This window comes from Bufo bufo, chromosome 4 (genome assembly GCF_905171765.1).
Source record: "Bufo bufo chromosome 4, aBufBuf1.1, whole genome shotgun sequence".
Taxonomy (NCBI): Eukaryota; Metazoa; Chordata; class Amphibia; order Anura; family Bufonidae; genus Bufo; species Bufo bufo.
Genome location: NC_053392.1, coordinates 149,254,414 through 149,270,119, shown reverse-complemented (window position 1 = coordinate 149,270,119; position 15,706 = coordinate 149,254,414). Strand labels below are relative to the sequence as shown.

General features: G+C 41.3%; 1 protein-coding gene across 1 annotated transcript in view; it reads left to right on the top strand.

The window, feature by feature from the left end:
* Positions 1-358: 358 nt before the first annotated feature.
* Positions 359-15,706, top strand: part of LOC121000001 (carboxypeptidase B-like) — an 82,225-nt gene continuing 66,877 nt past the window's right edge. The window contains exons 1-2 of the mRNA XM_040431029.1: positions 359-423; positions 509-584. Of these exons, the coding sequence (XP_040286963.1) occupies positions 359-423; positions 509-584 (141 nt within the window). The remainder of the gene's footprint in view (positions 424-508; positions 585-15,706) is intronic.

The window sequence follows — 15,706 nt, the reverse complement described above, 5'->3', positions numbered from 1 at the left end:
GTTAGGGTCTTATGTACATGAGAGAGTTGTGTGCAACAAAATTGTACAGCAATCCATGAATGCCACACACAATCTTCATACACACGGACTCTGTGCAATGCCAAGCTCTGTTTGGTGCTACATTTATGGAACAATTGTCCACTCCTGCACATAATAGCTCTACTTGCTGTTTCAGTCCTGTAACGTTTCCTTTGCCACATGTTTCCCATGAAAATTTTCACATGCGCACTTTATGAAGGTTCAGGGCCACAGCTATAATTAAACATGTGCAAAGAGAAAAAAGCACCTTAAAATACAAAATAAGGCACCTAAAGAAAATATATAAAAGCAGCTGCATGTGAGCTGACCTTCTAGCACAATGTGGACTATACTCTTCATAGCAAGCATTGCGTTAGCTTCTGCAGAGCCTGTAACCTTTCATGGGTAAGCTTAGAACTTAAATTTCATTGTCAAGGTTCAAGAAACATAGACATTGTTACTGACGAGTCTATTTTTATTTTTCCTTAAGGGACAAGGTTTTCAGAGTAGTGCCACAAAATTCTGAACATGTGGAACTTCTGAAATCCATAGCTTCCTTTACAAAGGTATGTTATGGTAGCAGCAACGTGTATTATAGCTTCAATATGTAATCTGATTGAAATGTGTGTCATAGAAACACAGAAGATTGACGGCAGATAAAAAACCCATGGTCAATCTTGTCTGCCCTTAATTATTTGCCTGATCTGATGTGTTTAAAAATCTTTTATCACCATGATTGTAGTGTGTGAACAAGTTGATTGGAGCTTGTTGAAAGGGCCTCTCACACAACCTGAAGGTGGGATGAACAATCGTTACTAAGATCATATATAATATGACACCATTCACTTTGCATGTGGCAATGTGCTCCCAACAAACGAGGATTTTAGGTGCCACATGAAAGATGCGAGCACCCAAAAGATGAAGGTAATTAGGTGATTGGGGCATCTTTACACAGGCCAAGTATTGAGAATGAGCATTCATATAAATGTTTGTTCCTGAGATTTGGTGTGATACTCAGCTCCTTAAAAAAGGGCCCTTAAGGCCCCTTTATAAGGTCCAATGATCTGAGCAATTATCAGGAAGGAGTATTCTCTGACTGGCAGGTGGTTATTGGGAACAAACAGATCATTCCTAATAATTGCCTGCTGTGGTGGCCTATCTAAAGGGGCCTTTACTGTCCAATTGATCTACTAATAAGGTATTGAGAGGGAAAACTGCATGCTGGGTCGTATAGTTGTTCTAGGTATTGTACAAGGTCTAGTGTGTGTTGTGCAAAGGCCCATTAGTATGTGTTGTCTCAGCAATTTTACCATCCAGCGTGCAGCCGCATCTCTCCCCATCTTATGTGAAAATTGGGCAAATTTTACCAAGATCATTTTATCTCACCTGGTAAGGTGGATCCATTAAGCTACTGCTTTGGATGAGCAGGCCTTGAGCATCATGGACAGTTGGCTCAGGTCCTGCAGGTCAGAAATACAAATGAAGCAGATGTACATGTAGCTACAGCAGAACTGATGCAGACTTCTACCGAAATAAAAAATATTTCTGTTTATGTGTGAATGGCCAACTCAGACAAATCATATACAGAAATTTTAATAAAGTAATGATGTAAGGCACTCACTTATCTGGGCTCATGTGGATACATATTTATTATAATCACAGTGCAAAATAAAAATGCTGCAAACAATAAAATACTAAAATTGATTAGAATAATCCAGCTGGATATCACGCTATAGCTATAAATATAATTGATCCAATGTTATCCTGATCAGAATAAAATCAAACTTTGCACACACATATAGAAATTGCAACTAAAAAGGATGGAAGTAAACTTTACACACACATGTAGCTTTTAAGAAGTATGTATAAAATATACTCAGAACTTGCTGGAGGATTATGTTCACGTATCTTAAGATTCCTATGCATAGGGAGTCCCCATTTGGATGTGGTTAGTCGCACAAGCATGCATGCACAATCTCTGGTATCAAAGATCTCCTTGCTTAAATCACTGTCTGTTTGCTTAAATCACTGTTACTTATTTATGCGTCAATAACTCACAGTTTTAGAGTGGCGGTTGTAATAGAAATATTTATAGTAGAAATCCCCTCGCATCAGACTCTGTGTAAGCAAAGGTAAATCTCTTCACGACACAGACAAAGGTGTTATCATCTTGAGTTCTTGAGAGCACTGCCCCCTCCTGCCCAGTCTGTTCACTTTTATTTCTTACTCACAAAAGGAGTAACAATATAGAAAAGGGGCTGGCCCGTTACACTTCATGTAACAAGGATGCAGGAAGTGATGACATACAGGAAGTGATGACATAGGAAGATAAGCATTTAAAATAACATAGCCAGCTAACAAACACATGTATACTATAACCTCCCATTACCACTGGAGTTAACTTTATCCACCCTTGCTCAGTGATCAATACCAAATAAAGTTACTATGATCCTCATGCATGTTTATTTACAGGACAACGTCATTATCTCCGGCGGCTGATCAGGCGCACTAGAGACAACAAACGCATGTTCCTTTCATATATTGTTCTCTTAACAAATGTATCCACGCCAAGCCAATAAATCTGTGTCTTGCGCGGGGGCCCTAGCCGGCGTCCATACATCAGCGAACAAAACACTGCTCTGCTGAACACATCAGTCTCCCCCGGCCCACAGCCCAGCGCTTAGCACATGGACCATTCGCCGACGGAGACCTCTGCGCCCGGCAGCTGCGTCTCCACATACACAGGAAGATATCCACTCCAATGGTTTACCCTGACACTGAGAGACATGATGACAATACACAATATATTAGAAACACATCCTAATAAAATTTCCACAACACGGTATATCCAGCGGGTAATGTGCCTCAGCGTGGCGTCCCACGTGGTCTCCGACACTTGGAATCGCTCACCTCCGCTGCTACTCCTCTCTGGGAGCGCCGCAAAATTTACACCTTCTGTCTCGTGATTGCAAGGCTAGGCATCTTGTGTGGGTCGAGCAATCTCAATGCTGTCCGTATACCTGGCTTCTCATGTGGTCATAGGTTACAGGTCAGTTATAGCTTTGGTTGGCCGCTTCCGGTGGGCGGTGATTTACAAAGCAATCCAGAATAGCTTTATGGAGCGTTCCAAATTGTTAATAGTATAGATCCTATTAATGCATAAATCGTCCTTTAGAGGTCCCCAACTGTACCAGACGCGTTTCGAAACCATAACTGGTTCCTTCTTCAGTGGTGTGGACCTCCATTCTGTTTAGATCTTTAATTAGTCGACTTCAAATTGATCAGAGTTTGAGATTGGGTCATCAATTAGCATTGGAGATCTTATATAAAATCTTATATAAAAACCGGGCAGGAATAATGTTTCTATTTCCTATATCCTTTCATTAGGACGCCATCTTTCAAAATCAATATCATTAGTCATCATCCATATATTATACATAATCAAAAATATAAATAATATAAAAGTGTGCACACATAATCTACCAGTTAAAATATCCATTGAATGTCCAAAAACGCATATGCGGTATTGATGCGTTTTCCATGCAGTATGTACAACCGCACGTAAAAAGGTGGCATAATATAGTATAGCTCAAATGTGATGTAATATGGAGCAGCGCCGCCTTGTGATTGGTAATTATATATTTTGTAGTGTATTACCTAACATTATTGTGGTACATAGATGTAATCAGGTTTATACACATACATACTCATGATCCCTCAATCCGTGTATCCCAAAAGATGTTATTAATCGACACCAATATAAGAGATACACATACTAGAATGTATATAGATATATATGTCTATACTATCGGTTGGGGAACTAAAAAAAAACATGAAAACGCACGTGCGGTATTGGTGCGTCTTCCATGCGTTTTTATGTCAGATAGATGTACATAGGCGTGCGCAGTCTATTGCATTAGGGTGTGCACCCTAAAGCACAAACACAGACGCAGCGCACGCACCTGTGTATGTATGTATATATATATATTATATACACATACACACTCATATATATACACAAATACACTCTGTATACATACAGACCTGCACTATCAATATAATGAAGGGAGAAGAAATCATTTTTAAACTTACCGTATTTTTCGCCCTATAAGACGCTCTATTCGCCCTATAAGGTTTTAGAGATGGACAATAAGAAAAAAAAAATTCATTACACCTCAGGTCAGACCACCAATCAGACCCCTAATGTCAATAAGACCCCAATAAGACCTCAGATCAGACCCCAATGTGAATGACCCCCAATCAGACCTCAGATAAGAGCCCCAGTGCCTCATATCAGCCCCCAGTGCCTCATATCAATCCCCATATAAAATTAAAAAAAAAACACTTTCCTGCTCCGGACGCTGCCGCTCCTCACCGCTCGCGCTCGGTAATCCTCTTGTACAGTATGCTGTGTGGGCACGCACAGTGTGAGGTCACAGCGCGGCCAAACACTGTGCGCAGCCTTCACAGTGGAGCGCATGAGGACCAGGAAGAGGTGAGTATAGCGCCATATATCTTATGGGGCGAAAAAGTGCAGCACGGGGGTGACAGAACCAGTGTTTCCTCTAAGCCTTGGCAGCTGCTGAGCAGGATCGGCTCAGAGCTGGGAACAGCGCCATCAAAGGTGGGCGATAGGAAAACCTAAGATAATTGTCACATCAAAGAGCATAAAAACCACTGCGCCATCCCGTACAATACAGTATAACCCCTGCACCATCCCGTACAATATACAGTATAGTCCTCTCTGTTATCACTGGACATTGCTCTCCATATAAAACCATACGGGGGAAAAAATCTCATTGATCCAGAGAACTTGCATAGAAAAACTAATAACCAAGAGGCTAAACAAAACCCTGTTTCTGACCCTTATGTTAAATCACAGCTTTCATTTGATTGCTCTAATACCTAAAGGAAAAATTTTTTTTTTTAAAAAGCTGCTGTTTCTCTAGATGACCTTATGTTGATAGTAGTGGTAATAGAGTCTCAAGGGTCTATAAAAGCAGCTACACTATTTTTGCAAACCTTTAAGACGCTATTAACACTACTATCAACATAAGGTCATCTAAAGAAACAGTAGGTTTTAAAAAAAAAAATTCCTTTAGGTGTTAAAACATAACTTTCATTAGATTGCTCTAACACCTAAAGGGGGGAAAAAAAAAGAATTAAAAAAAATGCTTTTTCTCTAGATGACCTTATGTTAATAGTAGTGTTAATAGAGTCTCAAAGGTCTGTAAAAATAGTGTAACTGCTTATATAGACCCTTGAGACTCTATTACCACTACTATAAGGTCATCTAGAGAAACAGCAGCTTTTTAAAATGATTTTTTTCCATTAGGTGTTAAAGCAATCAAATGAAAGTTATGTTTTAACATAAGGGTCAGAAGCAGGTTTTTTTTAGCCTCTGTCTTGGCTATTAGTTTTTTAATTCATAAAGCTCCACATGGAGCTCCCACCCAGCAGTAGATAGAAGCCTGCAGGACACTTCACATGGGCACTTCACCTGGACACATGGTGATGGCTCCATTCCTATGCTGTCCCTGGCACTTCATCAGCAGCAGGAGTGGCGCGCTTCCTGTCTTCATAATAACTGAAAAGGAAGCTACTGCTGCTGTGTTCAGCTCCCGAGAGAAGGGGGTGTGAGAGGATCAGCCAATAGCAGGGCAGCCAGCTGATACTGGCCAATCAGCAGCCTCCTCCCTTATAACAGAGCTCTGTAATGTACAGAGCTCTGTTATTGGAGATTTCAGGCATCAGCTGTATTGCTCTGCTGCCTGCAGTGCCGCACATTGTAAACCTCAAGTCGGCTTGATTAGGGTGTGCCCAGGCACACCCGGCACACCCCGTGCGCACGCCTATGTAGATGTATAATGTTATATTTCAAGTGTAGAACTATTTCATATCCTTCTAATTGTGTCATATATGGTTGAATCTTGTATCTGAGCAGTAGTATTTATGGGTAGAGGCCCTTTACCAAGGGAAGACCAGAGTGTACTACTGTGTGAACCACTCGGTCTACCATCGGCAGCGGGCGTCCACCCATTGTCTATAAGAAGCCAAAAATCTCCAATTGTGCATTCAAACCCCCCTGGCTTAACGTATTGAATTCAAATGCTACCTTCTCCAATGCTACATAGTATCTCTGAACACATTGGAAATATTAAGAACGGTTTTAATAAACATTCAGTATTCAATCATTTTAAACAAATACACAACCAAGACCCTACAGGTATGAGCTATGTAGCATTGGAGAAGGTAGAGAGACACTGTTGGGGAGGAGACCACATCAGTAGAATGTCAAGACTAGAATCAAGACGAATATTTGAATTCAATACGTTAAGCCCGGGGGGTTTGAAGTGTACAGTAGTATACTCTGGTCTTCCCTTGGTGAAGGGCCTCTACCCATAAATACTACTGCTCAGATACAAGATTCAACCCTATATGACACAATTAGAAGGATATAAAATAGTTCTACACTTGAGATATAACATTATACACCTATCTGACATAAAAACGCATGGAAGACGCACCAATGCATTTTCATGTTTTTAGTTTTTTTTTAAGTTTCCCAACCTATAGTATAGACATATACATCTATATACATTCTAGTATGTGTATCTCTTATATTGGTGTCGATTAATACATTTTTGGGGGATACACGGATTGAGGGATCGTGAGTATGTATGTGTATAAACCTGATTACATCTATGTACCACAATAATGTTAGGTAATACACTACAAAATATATAATTACCAATCATAAGGTGGCGCTATGCCATTTTACATCACATTAGAGCTATACTATATTACGCCACCTGTTTACGTGTGGTTGTACATACCGCATGGAAAACGCATCAATACCGCATATGCGTTAATGGATATTTTAACTGGTAGATTATGTGTGCACACTTTTATATTATTAATATTTTTGATTATGTATAATATATGGATGATGACTAACATACTATAGATCTTGAATGATATTGATTTTGAAAGATGGAGTCTCGATGAAAGGATATAGGAAATAGAAACACTATTCCATCCCGGTTTTTATATAAAATCTCCAATGCTAATTGATGACCCAATCTTAAACTCTGATCAATTTGAAGTCGACTATTTAAAGATCTAAACAGAATGGAGGTCCACACCACTGAAGAAGGAACCAGTTAGGGTTTCGAAACGCGTCTGGTACAGTTGGGGACCTCTAAAGGACGATTTATGCATTAATAGGATCTATACTATTAACAATTTGGAGCGCGCTCCATAAAGCTATTCTGGATTGCTTGGTAAATCACAGCCCACCAGACACGGCCAACCAAAGCTATAACTGACCTGTGACCTATGACCACATGAGAAGCCAGGGCTACAAACAGCATTGAGATTTTTCGACCCACACAAGACGCCTAGCCTTGCAATCGCAAGACAGAGGCAGAGGGTGTAAATATTGCGGCACTCCCAGAGAGGAGTAGCAGCAGAGGTAATCGATTCCAAGTGTCGGAGACCACGTGGGACGCCACGTTGAGGCACATTACCCGCTGCATATACCGCCACTCTAAAACTGTGAGTTTGTTGATGCATAAATAAGTGACAGTGATTTAAGCAAGGAGATCTTTGATACTAGAGAGTATGCATGCATGCTTGTGCGACTAACCGCATCCAAGTGGGGATTTCCGAATCTTAAGATGCGTCAACATAATCCTCCAGCAACTTCTGAGTATATTTTATACATACTTCTTAAAAGCTACATGTGTGTGTAAAGTTTACTACCATCCTTTTTAGTTGCGATTTTTACATTGGACATTGGATCAATTATATTTATAGGTATCCAAAAATAGAAAAAAGTACCGCGGCACTCACCATCAATCTTGAATTGCAGTTTATTTCATAGTTACAAAAAGGTGGTGGACATGGAGCAGTACACAGGTGTATGAATCGGCAACAGCTGTTTTGCGCTAACTCGCGCTTTGTCAAGCCTCCAGTGACGTGAAGGGGGGTGGGGGATAAAAATACCTCCCTCCCATGCACGTCACTGGTATACATGCACATAAATATAAAAAAACATATAAACTTTAAAACCATTCAAATGAAGACAGCCAAATCATTTTTATCATTTAACCCTAAAGGTCCCATAGCTTGCGTTCTAATTATCCATGCCGCTTCTCGCTGGAGAAGGATGCCTTTCCTATCCTCCCTCTCTTGCTGGGGTCTGGACTTTCTCTATCCCTGCACATCTTAAAGTCTCCCTCCTCCCTCCATGTTCGGCATGTATGCGCTCAATTAACCTAGTTGGTCCATTTTTATTTGTTATTGATTTTTACGTAATATAAACGTACATATAGACATCTATGTGTTTTTCCAATGTAATATCTCCCGCATGGGCAGAAGATCACATATACCACATACTGGGTTTTGCTATATATAAATTGTTTGACAACGTGTCCCACACCTCCTATCTGTAAATATTTCTGTTTATACACATAATTGCACATGGAGCAGTGTCCACATGCATAATTCCCTTTAGGGGCACTCCTACCCAGCCAGTTATCAACTGGACGGGGAAGGTTGCTCCTAACGATGGCATCCCCTATGGTCCTACTTCTGCGGAAACTAATAATAGGATAATTGTCCACTTTGGCTGACAAAGTCATATCCCTTTGTAACATCTGCCAATTATTTAAAATACCTTTTTTAATTGTGGAAGCCATCGGGGAATAATCAAATGTGAACACTGCTCTGTCTGCATCACCTTTATTATGTTGTCTCCTCTTTTTCTTTTTTATGTTTATGTTTTTCCCTAACACCTGTCTTTTTTGCATGATTTTTATATATGCCTTGTTCACAGTTTGTTCAGGGTAACCCCTTTGGAGAAAAAAACGCTTCTTCAAGTCGACACATTGTTCTCTAAATTCTGTATCATCTTTGATGATTCTGGCAAGGCGCATAAATTGGCCATATGGGATTGCAGTTTTAATATGTGGTGGATGTTAACTCATATAATGCAGCAATGCATTCGTGGATGTAGATTTCCTGTAAATAGTGGGATATAGTTGCCCATCTCTCACTCTAACTTTAACATCAAGAAAATCCAGCTCATCCTCACTTAACCACCTCCGGACCGCCTAACGCAGGATCGCGTTCCGGAGGTGGCAGCCCTGCGCAGAGTCACGCATATATGCGTCATCTCGCGATGGCCGAGATTTCCTGTGAACGCGCGCACACAGGCGCGCGCGCTCACAGGAACGGAAGGTAAGAGAGTTGATCTCCAGCCTGCCAGCGGCGATCGTTCGCTGGCAGGCTGGAGATGTGTTTTTTTTAACCCCTAACAGGTATATTAGACGCTGTTTTGATAACAGCGTCTAATATAGCTGCTACCTGGTCCTCTGGTGGTCCCTTTTGTTTGGATCGACCACCAGAGGACACAGGTAGCTCAGTAAAGTAGCACCAAGCACCACTACACTACACTACACCCCCCCCCCCCCCCCGGTCACTTATTAACCCCTTATTAGCCCCTGATCACCCCTGATCACCCCATATAGACTCCCTGATCACCCCCCTGTCATTGATTACCCCCCTGTCATTGATCACCCCCCTGTAAAGCTCCATTCAGATGTCCGCATGATTTTTACGGATCCACTGATAGATGGATCGGATCCGCAAAACGCATCCGGACGTCTGAATGAAGCCTTACAGGGGCATGATCAATGACTGTGGTTATCACCCCATATAGACTCCCTGATCACCCCCCTGTCATTGATTACACCCCTGTCATTGATCAACCCCCTGTAAAGCTCCATTCAGACGTCCGCATGATTTTTACGGATCCACTGATAGATGGATCGGATCCGCAAAACGCATCCGGACGTCTGAATGAAGCCTTACAGGGGCATGATCAATGACTGTGGTGATCACCCCATATAGACTCCCTGATCACCCCCCTGTAAAGCTCCATTCAGATGTCCGCATGATTTTTACGGATGCACTGATAGATGGATCCGATCCGCAAAACGCATCCGGACGTCTGAATGAAGCCTTACAGGGGCATGATCAATGACTGTGGTGATCACCCCATATAGACTCCCTGATCACCCCCCTGTAAAGCTCCATTCAGATGTCCGCATGATTTTTACGGATGCACTGATAGATGGATCCGATCCGCAAAACACATCCGGACGTCTGAATGAAGCCTTACAGGGGCATGATCAATGACTGTGGTGATCACCCCCCTGTCATTGATTACCCCCCTGTAAAGCTCCATTCAGATGTCCGCATGATTTTTACGGATGCACTGATAGATGGATTGGATCCGCAAAACGCATCCGGACGTCTGAATGAAGCCTTACAGGGGCATGATCAATGACTGTGGTGATCACCCCATATAGACTCCCTGATCACCCCCCTGTAAAGCTCCATTCAGATGTCCGCATGATTTTTACGGATGCACTGATAGATGGATCCGATCCGCAAAACACATCCGGACGTCTGAATGAAGCCTTACAGGGGCATGATCAATGACTGTGGTGATTACCCCCCTGTCATTGATTACCCCCCTGTAAAGCTCGATTCAGATGTCCGCATGATTTTTACGGATGCACTGATAGATGGATTGGATCCGCAAAACGCATCCGGACGTCTGAATGAAGCCTTACAGGGGCGTGATCAATGACTGTGGTGATCACCCCATATAGACTCCCTGATCACCCCCCTGTAAAGCTCCATTCAGATGTCCGCATGATTTTTACGGATGCACTGATAGATGGATCCGATCCGCAAAACGCATCCGGACGTCTGAATGAAGCCTTACAGGGGCATGATCAATGACTGTGGTGATCACCCCATATAGACTCCCTGATCACCCCCCTGTCATTGATTACCCCCCTGTAAAGCTCCATTCAGACGTCAGCATGATTTTTACGGATCCACTGATAGATGGATCGGATCCGCAAAACGCATCCGGACGTCTGAATGAAGCCTTACAGGGGCGTGATCAATGACTGTGGTTATCACCCCATATAGACTCCCTGATCACCCCCCTGTCATTGATCAACCCCCTGTCATTGATCACCCCCCCTGTCATTGATCACCCCCTTGTCATTGATCACCCCCCTGTAAGGCTCCATTCAGACATTTTTTTGGCCCAAGTTAGCGGAATTTTTTTTTTTTTTTCTTACAAAGTCTCAAATTCCACTAACTTGTGTCAAAAAATAAAATCTCACATGAACTCACCATACCCCTCACGGAAACCAAATGCGTAAAATTTTTTAGACATTTATATTCCAGACTTCTTCTCACGCTTTAGGGCCCCTAGAATGCCAGGGCAGTATAAATACCCCACATGTGACCCCATTTCGGAAAGAAGACACCCCCAGGTATTCCGTGAGGGGCATATTGAGTCCATGAAAGATTGAAATTTTTGTCCCAAGTTAGCGGAACGGGAGACTTTGTGAGAAAAAAATTAAAAATATCAATTTCCGCTAACTTGTGCCAAAAAAAAAAAAATTCTATGAACTCGCCATGCCCCTCATTGAATACCTTGGGGTGTCTTCTTTCCAAAATGGGGTCACATGTGGGGTATTTATACTGCCCTGGCATTCTAGGGGCACCAAAGCGTGAGAAGAAGTCTGGTATCCAAATGTCTAAAAATGCCCTCCTAAAAGGAATTTGGGCACCTTTGCGCATCTAGGCTGCAAAAAAGTGTCACACATCTGGTATCGCTGTACTCAGGAGAAGTTGGGGAATGTGTTTTGGGGTGTCATTTTACATATACCCATGCTGGGTGAGAGAAATATCTTGGTCAAATGCCAACTTTGTATAAAAAAATGGGAAAAGTTGTCTTTTGCCAAGATATTTCTCTCACCCAGCAAGGGTATATGTAAAATGACACCCCAAAACACATTCCCCAACTTCTCCTGAATACGGCGATACCACATGTGTGACACTTTTTTGCAGCCTAGGTGGGCAAAGGGGCCCATATTCCAAAGAGCACCTTTAGGATTTCACAGGTCATTTACCTACTTACCACACATTAGGGCCCCTGGAAAATGCCAGGGCAGTATAACTACCCCACAAGTGACCCCATTTTGGAAAGAAGACACCCCAAGGTATTCCGTGAGGGGCATGGCGAGTTCCTAGAATTTTTTATTTTTTGTCACAAGTTAGTGGAAAATGCTGATTTTTTTTTTATTTATTTTTTTTCATACAAAGTCTCATATTCCACTAACTTGTGACAAAAAATAAAAACTTCCATGAACTCACTATGCCCATCAGCGAATACCTTGGGGTCTCTTCTTTCCAAAATGGGGTCACTTGTGGGGTAGTTATACTGCCCTGGCATTCTAGGGGCCCAAATGTGTGGTAAGGAGTTTGAAATCAAATTCTGTAAAAAATGACCTGTGAAATCCGAAAGGTGCTCTTTGGAATATGGGCCCCTTTGCCCACCTAGGCTGCAAAAAAGTGTCACACATCTGGTATCTCCGTACTCAGGAGAAGGTGGGGAATGTGTTTTGCGGTGTCATTTTACATATACCCCTGCTGGGTGAGAGAAATATCTTGGCAAAAGACAACTTTTCCCATTTTTTTATACAAAGTTGGCATTTGACCAAGATATTTATCTCACCCAGCATGGGTATATGTAAAATGACACCCCAAAACACATTCCCCACCTTCTCCTGAGTACGGAGATACCAGATGTGTGACACTTTTTTGCATCCTAGGTGGGCAAAGGGGCCCATATTCCAAAGAGCACCTTTCGGATTTCACAGGTCATTTTTTACAGAATTTGATTTCAAACTCCTTACCACACATTTGTGCCCCTAGAATGCCAGGGCAGTATAACTACCCCACAAGTGACCCCATTTTGGAAAGAAGAGACCCCAAGGTATTCGCTGATGGGCATAGTGAGTTCATGGAAGTTTTTATTTTTTCTCACAAGTTAGTGGAATATGAGACTTTGTATGAAAAAAAAAAAAAAAAAATCATCATTTTCCACTAACTTGTGACAAAAAATAAAAAATTCTAGGAACTTGCCATGCCCCTCACGGAATACCTTGGGGTGTCTTCTTTCCAAAATGGGGTCACTTGTGGGGTAGTTATACTGCCCTGGCATTCTAGGGGCCCAAATGTGTGGTAAGGAGTTTGAAATCAAATTCTGTAAAAAATGACCTGTGAAATCCGAAAGGTGCTCTTTGGAATATGGGCCCCTTTGCCCACCTAGGCTGCAAAAAAGTGTCACACATCTGGTATTGCCGTACTCAGGAGAAGGTGGGGAATGTGTTTTGGGGTGTCATTTTACATATACCCATGCTGGGTGAGAGAAATATCTTGGCAAAAGACAACTTTTCCCATTTTTTTATACAAAGTTGGCATTTGACCAAGATATTTATCTCACCCAGCACGGGTATATGTAAAAAGACACCCCAAAACACATTCCTCAACTTCTCCGGAATACAGAGATACCAGATGTGTGACACTTTTTTGCAGCCTAGTTGGGCAAAGGGGCCCATATTCCAAAGAGCACCTTTCGGATTTCACAGGTCATTTTTTACAGAATTTGATTTCAAACTCCTTACCACACATTTGGGCCCCTAGAATGCCAGGGCAGTATAACTACCCCACAGGTAACCCCATTTTGGAAAGAAGAGACCCCAAGGTATTTCGTGATGGGCATAGTGAGTTCATAGAAGTTTTTATTTTTTGTCACAAATTAGTGGAATATGAGACTTTGTAAGAAAAAAAAAAAAAAAATCATCATTTTCCGCTAACTTGTGACAAAAAATAAAAAGTTCTATGAACTCACTATGCCCATCAGCGAATACCTTAGGGTGTGTACTTTCCGAAATGGGGTCATTTGTGGGGTGTTTGTACTGTCTGGGCATTGTAGAACCTCAGGAAACATGACAGGTGCTCAGAAAGTCAGAGCTGCTTCAAAAAGCGGAAATTCACATTTTTGTACCATAGTTTGTAAACGCTATAACTTTTACCCAAACCATTTTTTTTTTTACCCAAACATTTTTTTTTTATCAAAGACATGTAGAACTATAAATTTAGAGCAAAATTTCTATATGGATCTCGTTTTTTTTTGCAAAATTTTACAACTGAAAGTGAAAAATGTCATTTTTTTGCAAAAAAATCGTTAAATTTCGATTAATAACAAAAAAAGTAAAAATGTCAGCAGCAATGAAATACCACCAAATGAAAGCTATATTAGTGAGAAGAAAAGGAGGTAAAATTCATTTGGGTGGTAAGTTGCATGACCGAGCAATAAACGGTGAAAGTAGTGTAGGTCAGAAGTGTAAAAAGTGGCCTGGTCTTTCAGGGTGTTTAAGCACTGGGGGCTGAAGTGGTTAAAGTGCTGGTTAACCGCATATTCATGTCAGTGATGTTATTTAAATAATCCACAAATGCATTGAACATATCCTTCTCCCCAAACAGACAATAAATATATCGTCTATGTACTTTAAAAAAAACATTGATGTATCGTACAAATGGATTTTGAACAGTGTAAATGTATCTTTCTTCAAACATCGCTAAAAATAAGTTCGCGAAAGTGCATGAGACAGGTGTCCCCATAGCTGTTCCTGATAGCTGTTTAAACCATTCCTGGTCAAAAATAAACGCATTGTGGGTCAGAATAAATGACAAGGACTCTGTCACAAACTCAATATGTTGCTCACTTCTACCCACTTTTTGTAGAATGTTACGGATAGACTCCACCCCCAGTTCTTGTGGAATCCTAGTATAGAGACTTTCCACATCCACAGCGGCTAAGTAGAAGCCATCCTGCCATGTTATCTCCCTCAAGGCTTTGTATACCATTATATGGACTATATTACCAGCAGAGCACCACCGTGAAGCAATTGAGTCAGTGCGATGAAGCAATTTATGTGATCATACAGACACGTGTGGCAGTGCCGGCTGCGATATTTCTTATTTCTCATATTACTTTGGATCTTGACTTCAGTCAGCCAGAGCACGCTTATCAACATGAGTGTCGAGATCACAATGGGCACAATGAATGTCACAGCGCTAGACTTGTGCGATGCAGCAATTAATGAAGGACTTGTGGACGCGAGCATATTTTTTATACAGTGTGAAAATGGAGACAGCACACAAATCATGAGCATTAAAATGTTGGAATTAAAGGTCTCGCATCTAGCAGAAAGAGAGATGCGTTTGTTCTGGACAGTCCACTCTCTCAAGTCATATGTTGCTCAAAATAGAGTCCCAAGGGGACTCAGGATGTATAAGGACGTGTTCCAATTTAATGATGATCCGGATTTTGCGGTACAATGGAAATCTATTCACCTTGAATATTCCTCCATATTAATGCAACTTGTTTTAGCACGTAATGAAAAAGAATATGATAATGTGCTGGCGGAATTGAATAAAGTAAAGAGTGATTTGAAAATAAGACGCACAGAAAATCAATATAAGGCATTTATTAAAAAAAAGCTGGAAATATACAGTACAGACCAAAAGTTTGGACACACCTTCTCATTCAAAGAGTTTTCTTTATTTTCATGACTCTGAAAATTGTAGATTCACACTGAAGGCATCAAAACTATGAATTAACACATGTGGAATTATATACATAACAAACAAGTGTGAAACAACTGAAAATATGTCATATTCTAGGTTCTTCAAAGTAGCCACCTTTTGCTTTGATTACTGCTTTGCACACTCTTGGCATTCTCTT